Source organism: Syngnathoides biaculeatus, chromosome 3 (genome assembly GCF_019802595.1).
Source record: "Syngnathoides biaculeatus isolate LvHL_M chromosome 3, ASM1980259v1, whole genome shotgun sequence".
Taxonomy (NCBI): domain Eukaryota; kingdom Metazoa; phylum Chordata; class Actinopteri; order Syngnathiformes; family Syngnathidae; genus Syngnathoides; species Syngnathoides biaculeatus.
In genome coordinates, this window is record NC_084642.1 from 37,518,308 (window position 1) to 37,535,353 (window position 17,046).

The 17,046-nt window shown below is 44.8% G+C and overlaps 1 protein-coding gene across 1 annotated transcript in view; it reads left to right on the forward strand.

Annotated features, from left to right (window-relative positions):
• Window positions 1-17,046, forward strand: part of LOC133498606 (multiple epidermal growth factor-like domains protein 11) — a 217,556-nt gene that overhangs the window by 37,557 nt on the left and 162,953 nt on the right. Inside the window, exons 2-3 of the mRNA XM_061815677.1 lie at window positions 14,254-14,387; window positions 16,254-16,355. Coding sequence (XP_061671661.1) covers window positions 14,254-14,387; window positions 16,254-16,355 — 236 coding nt within the window. The remainder of the gene's footprint in view (window positions 1-14,253; window positions 14,388-16,253; window positions 16,356-17,046) is intronic.

Below are 17,046 nucleotides of genomic sequence, written 5' to 3' on the forward strand. Positions count from 1 at the left end.
AATTTTCAACTTACTTAATTCCATCTCAACTTTCCCTGTCTTCTTTCCCTTTCTCACCTTTTCTTCCCATCGAGTTTTTATGCATGCTTTTAATCTCTTAATTTCTTCCGGATCTTTAAGATCGGGCCGGAAATAATATTTATTGACCCATTTTTTCAAATACTCACAACTACCCGGATGATGTCTCTGCATAAATTTCACATCAGGAGGTTCAGTCACCTCTTTTGTCTCTGGTTGTCCCATTTTTTTTTGTCCTTTGTTGCTCCTAAGGCGAGATTTATTTTAGAAAATTCTGAATTTTGACGGGTGTGGTTGGGGCTCACGAACCTCCTCCTCCTCTCACTTGTGCAGCGTCCTGCAGCGTTTACTCTATTTTAGTTTCACCTAGAAACTTCGTGTATGCAGAAACCTATTCTGCTTAGTCTCACCTAGAGACTTACACGTATTTTACTCTCTATTAGTTTCACCTAGAAACTTCGTGTATGCAGAAACCTATTCTGCTTGGTCTCACCTAGAGACCTACACGTATTTTACTCTTTACAGAAACCTATTCTGTCTGTGTCTCACCTAGAGACAAGTTTTAAAAGGCAGGAAGTATCGGAGCGGTCCTCACACACCACTTTTAGTCTCCTATTTTAACGTAATTTTACTACTTGTTAAATCTGGGTTTATTACTGCTCTATTTTATTTTTAGATGTTAAGTTATACCATATAACCATCCTATGAGACCAAATAAGTTTTATCCCACCTCAGTGCCGTGGCCCTGGTCCGTTGGAACCCGTCACCCGACAGTCCGGTCTGGCGCTGGATCAGCGATGCGACCGATCCTTCAATGGAGGACACTGGTACAAGATTCTTGGTCTCGTTGATCCCGCGTCGTTCCAGGCTTCAGGCTGTTGGGTTCCCGGGTTTCGGCACCAGAGAAAATGTTAGGTCCAAAGCACGGACTTCTCGCTCAATGTGGACCAAGAGGTCACAGCACCGGGATAGAATGATTGAGACAGAGGCAGAGTTAGTTTTTACTAAACTGCAGTTTAGGGAGAGCTTGGAGGAGCAGAACATATCCTCCACACCCGCACGTAAGACTCTCTCCGAGCCCCCCCAAAACCACACATTTTATTGAGTTTCACACATAGGGAGGGGGAAAGAGGTTTCACAAGACAAGTAAAGTTGTTGTACAGAGACAGTTAATCTTCTCAAGGCCGGGTGTCCTCTGAGTGGACACAGTTCTTCTTGTTACAAAAACCCTCAAGAATGCAACTATAATAAATTTGCAGTCACCTTGAGCTCTTAAACTTCCCATAGACAAACAGCACACACACACATCCCTGCACAGCAACAGAGTAATTAAAAAAGATTTATGACACATGAGGAGATACATTTCACAGGCCTCTGTGAAATGTGTAAGCTTATCTTACACACTCGCAGTGGTTGTAAGGTTTCGTTAAAAGAGACGAAACAGTAACTAATTGGAAACTAGATGAGAAAAATTTGAAAAGTACAGGTTAGTGCAGACCGTCACCTTCATCAAAAGTGACGCGGTATCAACTCTTACCTCTTAAAGGCTCCGTCACACCTTGACGTTCTGGTCAACGTCCTCTGAACATTTCAATCGTTCTATTTTTCAGCATTCTCAAACGCGGATGACACATGTGGCGTGCGAAAAACGTGTGTCTAACGCACGAAAAGCGTGTAACAGCGACCAAATAAGATACCCCTAAAAAACATTAGCGTGAGCAAACTGTCATGCTCCTGGCTTCCTGCCCAGGCTGGGCGTGGCTAGCCAATTAGTCAGCGCACACCTGCACCTTGTCCTAGCTGATGCCTCCCAGCATATATAGGACCCGGAGGACAACTTGTCCTCCGCCAGATCGTCGTCCTTGATGCCTCGTTCCTGCACTCTGTTTGCCTGACTTCTGCTCTCCGTGAACCGACCCACGCCTGACCACCCTCGTAAGCCTGCTGTACTATTACTTCTGATTGTTTGGACTGTCTGCCTAATCCCAGACCTTGGACCGAATAAAGGTTTCCTCTGCACTGTCTGCTTGTCTCTTGAGTCGTGCATTTGGGTCCACCCTCGAGCCCCGTTCGTGACAGAACGATCTGGCGATCTGGGTCCGGAACAATGAGGACGGGCGCGGCGGTGAAACTTGCCTTAAGCCTGTTAAAGGCCACCTGGCAGGTCCTGGACCACACGAAGACGTTGCGTATGAGCTTTCCGGACGCTCACTCAGAGCGTCTTAGCTTTCATGTCTTCAACGCACGTAGTAGCGACATCATCCTGGGCAGACCGTGGCTCAAAGAACATAACCCGGACATAGATTGGGCCACGGGTCAGATCAAGACTTGGTGAGAGGACTGTCGCAGTTGCTGTTTCGCTGTCCAGGAAAACAAGGTTATTCAAGTCACGCCGGTTCGGCTAACAGAACCTAGTACCGCCCCGGAGCTGACCGCAGTGCCCTCCTGCTACCATGACCTCCGGGAGGTCTTCTCTGAATCTAAGGAAAAGTCTCTGCCGCCACATCGGTCATACGACTGTGCGATTGAACTCCTGCCAGGCACCTCTCCTCCCAGAGGGAAACTGTTCTCGTTAACAGGACCAGAGCATCAAGCCATGAGGGACTACATCGATGACTCGCTGGCAGCGGGACTCATTCCCCCCTCATCCTCACCAGCCGGTGCGGGGTTTTTTTTTTTTGTCAAGAAGAAGGACTCAATGCTGCGACCCTGCGTCGACTAACGAGGACTGAACGACATCACAGTCAAGAACCGGTACCCCTTGCCGCTGATCGCTACAGCATTCGAACTCCTTCAGGGAGCCCGGATCTTCACCAAGCTGGACTTGGGCAGCGCTTACCATCTGGTGTGGATTCGGGAAGGAGATGAGTGGAAGACGGCGTTCAACACCCCCACTGGGCACTATGAGTATCTAAAGACCGCGAAGCGGCTGAACGCCCACCAGGCCAGGTGGGCCCTGTTCTTCACCCGCTTCCACTTTACTCTGTCCTTCCGCCCAGGCTCCAAGAACAGCAAGCCGGATGCACTCTCGCGGATCCGTGAGGGGGAGTGCACGGGATCAGAGGCCGCTCTTATCCTGCCAGAGGCGTGCTTCGTGTCCGGCTTTACCTGGGCGGTCGAGTCGCGGGTGAAGAGGCCCTGGGAGAGACACCGCCGCCCGCGGATTGTCCGTCGGGCCGCCTTTTCGTCATTCCATCTCTGTGGGGAGACGTCGTCAACTGGGCCCATACCAACAAGATGGTCTGCCACCCGGGTATGGCAAAAACGCGTTCAGTGGTCGAACAAAGGCTCTGGTGGCCCAACCTCAGCAAGGACGTAAGGGAGTTTGTCAACGCCTGCCCGGTGTGTGCGGCCAATAAGACTTCCCGCCTACGGCCTGTTGGTGAGTTGCGACCCCTCTCCATCCCCTTTCGTCCGTGGTCACACATCGCGCTGGACTTCGTCACCGGCCTGCCGCCCTCCCAAGGGAGCACAGTGGTGCTGTCTGTAGTGGACACTTTTTCCCAGATGGTCCACTTCGTGCCGCTTTCGAAGATCCCGTCGGCCAAACAGCCCAGCTGGTGTTAGAGGAGGTCGTCCGTTACCACGGGCTACCCCAGGACATCATTTCAGACAGGGGTCCGCAATTCAGCGCCCGCTTCTGGAAGGAATTCTGTAACCTCATCGGCGCTTCAGCTAGTCTGACATCAGGTCATCACCTGGAGTCTAATGGCCTGACGGAGAGGATAAATCAGGAGTTGGAGACCTGACTTCGATGCCTGGCATCCATGGACCTGAGCACGTGGAGCCAGCACATCAAGTGGGTAGAGTATGCCCACAATTCTCTGCCCTCCACAGGTATGGCTCCACTCCACGTCGTGCATGGCTATCCTCCGTCTCTGTTTCCTCCACTGGCCGCAGACTCTGTGGTCCCGTCGGCCCTGGCCGTGGTATGACGCTGCAAAGGAACCTGGGAAGCCGCTCGGAGGACACTGCTGCGCATGAGTAGCGCCTACAAGTCCGCAGCGGACCACAAGAGAAGGGTCACACCAGTACTCAGGGTGGGACAGCGAGTGTGGCTCTCCACCAAAGATCTCCCGCTGCGGACGGAATCCCGCAAACTTGCTCCCAGGTTCGTTGGCCCGTTCCCAATTACCAAGATCATTAACCCGGTCGCCGTCTCACTGAAACTGCCCAGGTCGATGAGGGTGCACCCTACGTTCCACGTCAGCAGACTTCGCCCGAATCACTGTTCGCCGCTGTCCTCCACCAGATCGTCGTCCTTGATGCCTCGTTCCCGCACTCCTGTTTGCCTGACTTCTGTCCACTGACCACCCCCGTAAGCCTGCTGTACTATTACTTCTGATTGTTTGGACTGTCTGCCTGATCCCAGACCTTGGACCGAATAAAGGTTTCCTCTGCACTGTCTGCTTGTCTCTTGAGTCGTGCATTTGGGTCCACCTTCGAGCCCCGTTCGTGACACAAACGCGTCATTGGGGCGCGACGAGCGATTTTTCAACGTAAGACGAGTGTGTTGAGTGTGTGACGAATGGGTGAATAACGACAAAAGCGTTTTGCTGGCGTGTAATTTTTACAGTGGAACCGGCACTAGAACGTTGGAAAGTTCATAGTCACTTCAGCTGTTGTCGTGAGGTAGAACAGTGAGCATCATGCCCCCGAGAAGAAAAGTTAGGGCGCGGACTTCAGCAACTAGCGCTGCTAGTAAGAAAGCTAAGCCTCTTTCATCACGGGCAATGTGTTTGGAGGAAAAACAACAGCAGGAGGAAGAGCACGTCCGCGAAGTCACGCACCATGTGACACCCCCTGGCGACCCTAAACACCTTGCAAACCCCAGTGAGGACGGTCCGACAAAGAGACAAAAGAAGCACAGAAAGGATTGCAGGATCCTGGACCGGGCTGTTGAGGATAGTCTGGTGGAGTTTTTCCGCAAAAACGAACTGCTGCTTTCTGGATCTTCCATAGTAGGAGCTCTCTACTGTAACTTAATATTAAATGGACCTTGCTTTTACAAAGCATCGGTTTATATACCCATATGCATGGAAGTTCGGAATGCAGCCCTATGGGGGCACAAACCAGTGCAATCTGTAGGCCGGTCCCAAGCCCGGATAAATGCAGAGGGTTGCGTCAGGAAGGGCATCCGGCGTAAAAACTGTGCCAAACAAATATGAGCGTTCATCTAAAGAATCCCATACCGGATCGGTCGTGGCCCGGGTTAACAACGCCCGTCCCCGGCACTGCTAACCTACAGGGCGTCGGTGGAAATTCAGCTACTGTGGGTCGAAGACAAAGAAGAGGAGGAAACCGGATCCAGCGTCAGAAGAAAAAGAGGAATGCACAGAGCCTACAACTGAGTGTAGGGACTTTGAATGTTGGGACTATGACAGGAAAAGCACAGGAGTTGGTTGACATGATGATTAGGAGAAAGGTTGATATTCTGTGCATCCAAGAGAGCAGGTGGAAAGGTAGTAAGGCTAGAAGTTTGGGAGCAGGGTTTAAATTATTCTACCACGGAGTAGATGGGAAGAGAAATGGAGTAGGGGTTATTTTAAAGGAAGAGCTGGCTAAGAATGTCTTGGAGGTAAAAAGAGTATCAGATCGAGTGATGAGACTAAAATTTGAAATTGAGGGTGTTATGTATAATGTGGTTAGCGGCTATGCACCACAGGTAGGATGTGACCTAGAGTTGAAAGAGAAATTCTGGAAGGAACTAGATGAAGTAGTTCTGAGCATCTCAGACAGCGAGAGAGTTGTGATTGGTGCAGATTGTAATGGACATATTGGTAAAGGAAACAGGGGCGATGAAGAAGTGATGGGTAAGTACGGCATCCAGGAAAGGAACTTTGAAGGGCAGATGGTGGTGGACTTTGCAAAAAGGATGGAGATGGCTGTAGTGAACACTTATTTCCAGAAGAGGGAGGAACATATAGTGACCTACAAGAGCGGAGGTAGAACCACGCAGCTAGATTATATTTTGTGCAGACGATGTAATCTGAAGGAGGTTACTGACTGTAAAGTAGTGGTAGGGGAGAGTGTAGCTCGACAGCATAGGATGGTAGTATGTAGGATGATTCTGGTGGTGGGTAGGAAGATTAAGAAGACAAAGGTAGAGCAGAGAACCATGTGGTGGAAGCTGAGAAAGGAAGAATGTCGTGTGGCCTTCCGGAAAGAGGTGAGACAGGCTCTCGATGGACAACCGAAGCTCCCGGAAGACTGGACGACGACAGCCAAGGTGATCAGAGAGACAGGCAGGAGAGTACTTGGTGTGTCATCTGGTAGGAAAGGGGAGAAGGAGACTTGGTGGTGGAACCCCAAAATACAGGGAGTCATACAAGGAAGAGATTAGCGAAGAAGAAGTGGGATACTGAGAGGACTGAGGAGAGGCGAAAGGAGTACATCGAGATGCGACGTAGGGCAAAGGTAGAGGTGGCAAAGGCTAAACAAGAGGCATATGAAGACATGTACACCAGGTTGGACACGAAAGAAGGAGAAAAGGATCTCTACAGGTTGGCCAGACAGAGGGTTAGAGATGGGAAGGATGTGCAGCAGGTAAGGGTGATTAAGGATAGAGATGGAAATGTGTTGACTGGTGCCGGTAGTGTACTAAATAGATGGAAAGAATACTTTGAGAAGTTGATGAATGAAGAAAATGAGAGAGAAGGAAGAGTTGAAGAGGCAAGAGTGAAGGACCAGGAAGTGGAAATGATTACTAAGGGGGAAGTCAGAAAGGCACTACAAAGGATGAAAAATGGAAAGGCAGTTGGTCCTGATGACATACCGGTAGAGGTATGGAAGCAATTTGGAGAGATGGCTGTGGAGTTTTTGACCAACTTATTCAACAGAATACTAGCGGGCGAAAAGATGCCTGAAGAATGGAGGAAAAGTGTTCTAGTTCCCATTTTTAAGAACAAAGGGGATGTTCAGAGCTGTGGGAACTATAGAGGAATAAAGTTGATGAGCCACACAATGAAGTTATGGGAAGAGTAGTGGAGGCTAGACTCAGGACAGAAGTAAGTATCTGCGAGCAACAGTATGGTTTCATGCCTAGAAAGAGTACCACAGATGCATTATTTGCCTTGAGGATGCTCGTGGAAAAGTACAGAGAAGGTCAGAAGGAGCTACATTGTGTCTTTGTGGATCTAGAGAAAGCCTATGACAGAGTACCAAGAGAGGAACTGTGGTACTGCATGCGTAAGTCTGGTGTGGCAGAGAAGTATGTTAAAATAGTACAGGACATGTATGATGGCAGCAGAACAATGGTGAGGTGTGCCTTAGGTGTGACAGAGGAATTTAAGGTGGAGGTGGGACTGCATCAGGGATCAGCTCTGAGCCCCTTCCTGTTTGCAGTGGTAATGGATAGGCTGACAGATGAGGTTAGACTGGAATCCCCTTGGACCATGATGTTCGCAGATGGTATTGTCATATGCAGTGAAAGCAGGGAGCACGCAGAGGAACAATTGGAAAGATGGAGACATGCACTGGAAAGGAGAGGAATGAAGATTAGCCGAAGTAAAACAGAATATATGTGCGTGAATGAGAAAAGTAGAGGGGGAAGAGTGAGGCTACAGGGAGAAGAGATAGCGAGGGTGGACGACTTCAAATACTTGGGGTCAACAATACAGAGCAATGGAGAGTGTGGTCAGGAAGTGAAGAAACGGGTCCAAGCAGGTTGGAACAGCTGGCGAAAGGTGTCTGGTGTGTTATGTGACAGAAGAGTGTCTGCTAGGATGAAGGGCAAAGTTTACAAAACAGTGGTGAGGCCGGCCATGATGTACGGATTAGAGACGGTGGCACTGAAGAAACAACAGGAAGCTGAACTGGAGGTGGCAGAAATGAAGATGTTGAGGTTCTCGGTCGGAGTGACCAGGTTGGATAGGATTAGAAATGAGCTCATTCGAGGGACAGCCAAAGCTGGATGTTTTGGAGTCAAGATTCGAGAGAGCAGACTTCGATGGTTTGGACATGTTCAGAGGCGAGAGAGTGAGTATATTGGTAGAAGGATGCTGAGGATGGAGCTCCCAGGCAAAAGGGCGAGAGGAAGACCAAAGAGAAGGTTTATGGATGTGGTGAGGGAAGACATGAGGGCAGTTGGGGTTAGAGAGGAAGATGCAGGAGATAGGCTAAGATGGCAAAAGATGACACGCTGTGGCGACCCCTAACGGGACAAGCCGAAAGGAAAAGAAGATGCATGGAAGTTCGGGAAACGCTCGAATGACGCTCAATGGACACCAAACGACGTTTGTGTCACTTTGGTTAGACGCTGTGTGTGCTAGAGGATTGTTCAGTGGGCGTTGACAGGTTGCCAGTGAGTCGTTCACTGCAAAGCAAACGATTAAGTAACAACCAAGTAAAGCTAGGGTTACGACTGACTAACAAATGCGTGCAACGCTCGGCGAACCTTAGTAAAACGTTCCACGGATGTTCTTGAACGTTCTGCAGCGTTTAAAATTAAACATTGATGAACGCTGGTCTCGGTGAGAACTTTTGTGCATGTTCAAAACTTTTTTTCCGGACCGGCGTCCTCCGCCGATTCCCAGCGATCATTGACGTTCACTGGCGTGTAAACAACGCTACTCTGGGGCTATCCCGGCGACCTTGGGTGACTACCAACGTTTCCTCAAATGCTATAGGACGCTAGCCAGAACGTCATGGTGTGACGGGGCCATAACAGAGGAAGAGGAAACATTTTTAAAAGAAGTCCCAGAATGCATATGGTAGATAGGACTATCAGATGTGGGACTCATTCAGGGAGCACAACCTGTACAAATTAGACCAAAAACAGATGAAACAATATCCATTACAACCAGATGCATGAGACGGCATAAAGCCAGTTATTCAGTCCTTCGTTACTGGAGGGGTAATAATTGAATGTCCAGACTCTCCCTGCAACAAACCTATTTTTGGAGAAAAAAAAGGCACCCCCATCAGGGGGTTGGAGAACGGTTCAAGACCTCCAAGCAGTAAATGGTGCTGTTAACAGAGCTAGTACCTTGTGTCCCAGACAAAGATACACATTGCTGAATTAATTAAGTCCAGATGCAAAGGTTTTTACAGTAGTGGATTGAGTTGCAGTTGCATTTGCATTTGAAGGTAAAAATACACATCTACCAGGCTATCTCAAGAGTACTGTGAAAGGCCAACAATTTATTCAACTGTTTGACTCCCAGTATGTCCACATTTTAACTATCAAGTGGCAATCAAATTCTACTTTATGTTGATGGTGTTTTGCTTCCATCACCCCACAAGGAAACTTGCAAAAGTGATACAATAGCATTGTTAAAACATTTAGCAAGGAGGGACACAAGGTTAGCAAGAACAACCTGCAAATTTGTAAACAACAAGTTAAGAACTTGGGACACAACCTTAGTGCAGGAAGAACAATTTTAGATGACAGAAAAAATAGTTGTACTTAATGCACCAAAACTACAAACAAATTATGCAACAATAACTGTGCCTTTGTCCAAATTAATCTATGAGGAAGACCTCAAAATGAGATAATTGTTAAAATGGACAGAAGAATCAGAAAAAGCTTTCTGTGAGATAAAGAAGGAACTAGTGTCAGATTATAGCAAATCCTTTATGCAGATACTAGATTGTAAAGGTCATTTTATGACCTCAGTTTTAGTCCAACAACATTGAGCGTAGCATATGCATTACCCCAGTGTGTAAAATGATAAATGACAAAGTTTAGATAAAATACACATTAAGAAGATAAGCGCAACATTGTTGAAAGACATCTATGTGTGACCAAACAACAAACCTATCCTATAAATAGGTGGACATTTTGAGCTATGATTTTGTCACATATCTCAAACACGAGGGATATGAGTCTATACAATCAACATTATACAATTTATGCCTTCAATGTTTATTAAAAAAAAAATGTAGGACATGTTTGACATGTGAAAGACATAATCCACAAGGTAATTTGAGCCAATGTAGAGGACGGTTCCTTACAATACAATATCTGTTTAAAAACTATCCATATGTGTCGATTGAATTAAAAGTGAAGAAAAAAAAACAAATATAAGGGTTTGGTCATTATAGATGCCTTTTCAAAATGGATAGAACTCTTTCCAACCAAACATGCCAACATCTTTAAAAATAGTGGAATACTCAAGTCAATTTGTCTCATTGTAAGAAGGTTATTGATTTTGAAACCATTGTTAATACTAATGTGTTTTATTGGCTATTTGTAAGATAGCTGTTCTCATTCCCACTGCCAAAGTTGCTGTAGTCCGGTTACAAAGGGGGCCATGGTATTTAGAACCCTTCCGTCTCACTCCGGTGAAGAAAACACCCCGATCGAGGCATTTAGGGGATTGAGTCTGCTATCATAATGGCAACTAAACAGTTCAATTTTTTTGTTGGGTATTAGATTTTATTTTTTCTGCTCGAGTGGTACCTGTGGGAACCACCCAAGGTCCTAGAAAACAAATTCGGTAACTGCATAAAAAAAGGAGAATTTAAGTTAATTAAAATAAACACTAAATTAGATGTACAAAATTGGTTTAAAATTGCAACAGGCATTTCAAAATAATATTTGGGTTCTCATGGTAGAAAAAAGGCGTCACGGTAACGCAGCTATAAGTTCTTTGGGCTCACAGTTCTGAGGACTGGGGTTTAGTCCCAGCTCCTCCTGTATGGAATTGCATGTTTCCCCAATGCCTGTGTAGATTTCCTTCAAGCGCTCCCAGGAGCGTGCAACATTGATTGAACACTCTGGAGTGTCCCTAGGTGTGATTGTGAGTGCAACTGTCGTCTGTCTCGATGTACCCTGCGATTGGCTGGCGGTTAGTTCTGGGTGTACCCTGCCTCGTGCCCGATGCCAGTTAGGATTGGTTCCGGCACTACCGCGACCCTTATGAGGGTAAGCGGCTTTGAAAATCAAATTCATGAGAGGAACGGTACCTGATAATGAAAAAGAAAAAAATAAGGGGGATTCTGTGTATACACTAACTTCTTTTGAAAACCAAAAAACATTGTTTTCTAATGATGTAACATGTACATAAAATTTATTGGAACTGCAAACAAATATCAGCTTTGATGTGTAAAACCATTTTTGTGATTGATAATTCATTTTCCATTTGCATTCATTGCCACATACAGATATCTGATGACGATGTGTAGGTATAAATTGAAAAAAAAAATGCAACAGGTTACTGTGCTTCAATAACTTCATTATTGCTGTTTGTCTGTTCATCGTAAGACTGTTTATGAATTAACATCTACTGTACATGCAATTTTACCCTTGGAGGGAAGAGAAGCGGTATGGAAACGACAAGTGGTTTAACATACATTGACGCCACTGATGTTCCAAGTGAGTATAAATTGGGTGATCAATTTGGCAGCAGGGTTTGAGTCCTTGGGTTGTTGGCGTACAACCAACAAAAACGTAGATAGAATCAACTCCACATATCACAACATACATGAATTGGGCAATTGGACACAGAGGGGGTTTGTAACTGTGCATAAACAGTTATCTGAACGGCTCATTCTGGTATTGACACCGCCGTGTGTGAGACCTGGATGAATGCCTTTGGGAGATGCACAGCCCTGTTGTCCTCAAATTTGGTATCAATCGCTGTTTTTCCAGCAATTTTGACCTTATGTGGATGTTGTTGGATTCCTCGTCTGCGTGCTCTCGTTGTGAAACTTATTAACACTGTTATGTCACCCATGAATGAACAGGTGGCGGAGATGTATCCTTTAATGGTAAAGAATGACCGTGACGATGCTGATGATTTTCTATTCACCATGTGCGTGTATTTGTTTTCATGAGAATTTATTCGTTAGGAGAAGTTGCTAGACGATGTAAGAATTTGTGGAAATACATAATAAATGGGGAAACGTTAGAGTTAGCGTTAATATATTTATTATGGACTTGCAACAAAGCCAATGTATCATCCTTGCTTTGAAGATTCTTGTTCACAGGACGAGCTCCTACACACAGATGCAACAGTATCTTCCTAGAAGTGGCCAAGGACAACTCCATCATAACCAAAGAATGTGCCACATCATCACCAAAAAGTGTACCTTTGTTCATTTCATCTACTCACCCCTCCTTTTGACCTTGTGTGTTTTCTAATAAAAAAAAAAAAAGAGTACGTGAGAGGCTGGTTCAGAACGTGTTTGGACACTGTAACTGGCGTGTCTCTCACGTCCTCCTGATCAGAAGAAATACTACTTCTTGTCCGTTGTTTGTGCAATTATTCTAGCAAGTTAGGCGATAAACCTAACAGGCGGGCAAAAAAAAGCCTTGTTAGCACTAACCACTCACTCCTGTATGCTTCAAAGACTTCATACTCTGTTTTTTTTTTTTACACACTTGTGCTTGTGCAATTTTTTTCATCTCCACGACCATTCAGATTTTTGATGCCCCCCACCATCCGTAAGGTGGGAATGAAAGAGCAAACCACGTGGAGGCGTGAGTCATAAAATGCCTGACTGGCTGTAAATCATGGAGTTTTCCTGGCACTTTTGAATGTCATTGAAGAATATTAGAAAAACATCACACAGTTGAAATTACCTTACATAGCAGATGTGTCATCAGTTAGTTGGGTGTGTGGACCACCCTGAATAACATGCTAACACTTTGAAGCAGAGCAATTTTTTTTTCATTCTCCAGAAAATAAATCCAAGTATTTTAATCAGAATATTGTTCTTATACTAGATTTCCAAATACATTCACTCAGTGGCCTTGACTAACATGATTATAAATGAAATTCCATTTTAAAAAGCATATGGTTATGGTGATGTTTGTCTACCTTTTGCAGCTATGAGAACTCAAATTTTTATGTTAAGGCTTTCAACAAGGTTTAGGAGTGAGTCTATTGGAATTTGTGCGCATTCTACAATGAGCACATTTGTGAGGTAACACACATGTTGGGATAGGAAGACCTGCCTCACTGTCAACTTGTAATCAAGCCAAATATGTTCTATCGGGTTGATGGCAGGTTCATCTATACCAAATTGTCTCATCCATGTCTTTATGGACCTTATTTTGTGCACTGGTGCATAGACACAATGGAACAGGAATGGGTAATCTCAAAACTGTTTGACTGTCCAAACTGTCTCCTGGTATGTGGTAGTTCCTTTCACTGGAGCTCAGGGGCTAATATTTTGGGCAGTTTTGTTGATGGCCTCTTTCTGTTCCATTCCACATTAGCACCCAAATTAAGGTTCATAAACACATGGATAAGAGAGTTTGATATGGACAGACTTTTGACTAGCCCACACAATCTTGACTTGCAATGCAAAATAACACTTTGGGATGAATTACACTGGAGACTGAGAGCCAGGCCTTCTCCTCCAACATCATTTACAGCCACCAGTTAAGCTCCTTTGGCTAAGAGCTGAGTCACTGAACTTAAGAGGGGAAAAAAGTCACAAAACATTCTCCTACAAATTCACTTCTTGAAAAATGTTCATAAATTTCTATAAACACTCTCCTAAAGCAGTAGTTCCCAACCACTGTTCTGTGACACATTTGTGTGCCATGAGGGATCTTCTAGTGTGCTGTGGAAAATTATCAAGTTTCACTTAACTGGTCAACAAATTATTTATTTGCAACAAATAATGTTCATCTTTGTTCATCTATCCATGGCAGCGGCATATAAAGACAGAGAGAACAAATAAGTGGTCTTCTATTTGAAGGCAGAAAGTGTATTGCTTATACTACTGCTTATCCTAGCCATATTCAGGCAGGAGGCAGGGTACACCCTGAACTGGTTGCCAACCAATCGCAGGGCATGTCGATATTCTTCTGCTATAGATATCACAACTAAAACAGTGATTAATTGATGATTAACAGCACGGTAAACCATATTTACGTTAATGAGGTGTTTCTTTTAAACCTTCCCACTCCCTTCAGGATACGTTAGAAAAAGGGCGTTGATCATTTAAAATAAAAATGGTGCCAATGTCGCAGTATTATTATTATTTTTACTGATGATGATTTGTATGTTTTTGGACAGATTTGACCAAGAATTATGAAAGATTATGCTAATTATTTGATTTCTCAGGCCACATAAAATTAGTCGGGAGGCAGGCATTGGCTCCCATGCCTTGAATTGTACATCTGAGCATTAGATGATTTACTTATTAATGACATAATTACTGCTGTCAGAAGCATTTTGAACTGTTCTAGTGTATTACCTTCCAATTAGTATTTAGTATCTGTATCTTGTGGACCACAAAATGTCCTTTTCCTGATTTGTATCTTTTGATATCTCAAAGGACAGAGGGAGGAGGACAATGGCGGCTGGTGGTGTCTCCCACCAAGCGTTACTGTGGGTCAGGCTGTTTGGCCTCATCTTCCTGGTGACTTCCCTGAACCCAGATGATCCGAACGTGTGCAGCCACTGGGAGAGGTCAGGTTCCAGAATTCCAGGTCTCCAAAATACAATGCAAAATGAAATCATGCCACTTAAAACAATTCAGGGAATTAATGGATCCCTGTTCCAAATCAAGAATGACAGGTTTGTCAGTAATCAAGCAAAAAAAAAAATAAATAAATTACTCTAGAGGACAGACTGTACATTCACAATGATGCTAATGTGACCATTTCAGTGGTCTGACCACTCAGTGCTTAGAGCACAATATCACTATGCAAGTTTTAACGGGGCAACACCAACGCAGGTGCTGTGATCGATAACATCTTTGTGTCATCTGTGACACCTCATGATCATTTTCACCCCCAAACTAAATTTCGGATCTATTCATTTTAAAACAACGGAAAAGGCTCACAATAAATTGTAAAAATACATTTTTTATCACAACATCAGGAGTTTCTGCAATCTTGCACACAATCTTGTGTGGCTTTTTGCATCTGTTTTTAATAAATATGATATTATCTTGAGATCTGTAGTTGCTCTGCCAAAACGTAATGTTTAAATAAATAAATGACAGTCACATTGCTGGATTTTAAATTGAAAAAAAAATTAATGTCAAAATGCCATCTGATTGATATCAGTGTTTTTTTTTAATTAAAAATGCGAGGATGCATCATGACCTAGGTCTTTTTCAATACCACACACTGTTGTCGTAAAAGAAAAATCATATTAATTGTTTTTTAAATTAATTAATCATTTTGATTTTGAATATTATTTTATTCTTCTTTACATTATCTTTTCTGTGATTAATGCATGTTTTTGGGATAGGGGAGGAAACCGGTGTGCCCGGAGAAAAACCACGCAGGCACGGGAAGAACATGCAAACTCCACACAGGTGGGGCCAGGTTTTGAACCCCGGTCCTCAGAACTGTGAGGCCAATGCTCTACAGCGGCCCCAACGTGCTGCCTTGCTGTGATAAGTTTTTAGTAAAACCTTAAAACTCTTGGTGGAAAAAAATGAATTTTTATGGAAGGTTCTGCTATAGGCGGCACGGTAGATTAGCTGGTAAAGCGTTGGCTTCACAGTTCTGAAGTCCCAGGTTCAATCCCAGACCTGCCTGTGTGGAGTTCGCATGTTCTCCCCGTACCCCCCGTAGGTGTGGATTTTCTCCGTGCACTCCGGTTTCCTCCCACATCCCAAAAACATGCAACATTAATTGGAAACTCTAAATTGCCCCGAGGTGTAATTGTGAGTGCGGCTGTTTGTCTCCATGTGTCATGATCCTGCCGCTTCAGCACGAGCTGTGCGGCTGCGCTGATTGGGAGGCACACACCTGTGCCTCATGCGGCCTGATCATCCCCCGTATATATAGGACCCGGTGACGACTGGTCCTCCGCCAGTTCGTTGAGCTTTACATCCCGTTCCAGCACTCTCGTACTCCTGACTGAACCTGTGTGTACCGACCTCCGTCCGTTCTCTGACCAACCTTGTAAGCCTGACTCCTTGACACTTCTGCCTGCGTTGTTTCCCCGTGCACCGGACTGCCTGCTCGATCCCCGAACTCTGCATACAATAAACGTGTCTCTTCTTGAACTACCTTGCGTCTTCTGAGTTCCTGCATTTGGGTCCTACCTCTCGTTCCGATGGGACGTGACACCATGTGCCCTGCGATTGGCTGGCAACCAGTTCAGGGTATACTCTGCTTCCTGCCCAGTGACAGCTGGGATAGGCTCCAGCACTCCACACGACCCTCGTGAGGATAAGCGGCAAAAGAAAATGGATGGATGGGTTCTGCTATAGAAACCTCTTTTGATGATCTGGTGACGAGAGCATTTTTTTTTTTATGAGAAAGGTGTGCTATCTCTTCAAAGCATTGTAACGTTTTCTATATCCTGTTCTTCTAGTTATGCAGTGAGCATCCAAGAATCTTATGCTCATCCATTCGACCAGGTCTACTATACTCGCTGCACTGACATTCTCAACTGGTTCAAATGCACAAGACACAGGTATGAACATTTTGATTAATTTAATGGTTACGCTCTTTATTCACTTGTGTCTATTACTATAGAGGGCTGTGACTGACGTCACTGCCAAGCATGTGCATTAATTTTCCGCCATATTGGAAGACCAACAAACCCCCGGGACGTTCGACTGCATATAGGTGTAATCAGCTTTTATCTAGTTTTGTCACTGTTTCCTTGCTTGAAATTTGATCTACATGATCTAGGAAGGCATGGCAGGCCCTTCTGCCAAGTGCAAACATGTTGACACCCTGCCAGCTGTCGAAAGGAATCGTTACAAGGAGAAACTTGCTCTGGTTGATGGAGTTGACCCATACGCGTTACCCAAACAGGAATGGACAACAGATGTGACATATCGTGATGTAACTTACCCTGACATTGTGAACTATTTTATCTTCACTCCAAGTACTTATACCATGGATGACCTGTAAGCTTACAAGAGCATGGATGCATACAGTTTGTGTGTGGCTGTGTTCGCGATGTGGGACCTGTTGTCAGAAATGGATACCACGTAGTCAGTGGAAAGGTCAGTGTTTACATTTCATATGGTCTATATTACATATTATATAGTAATATGTATATAATAATAATATATTATTACTACTATATTACATTACACTGTGACCCACTACAGTTTTTTAGCAAGTCCAATTATTAGATTCATGTACATTTAAAT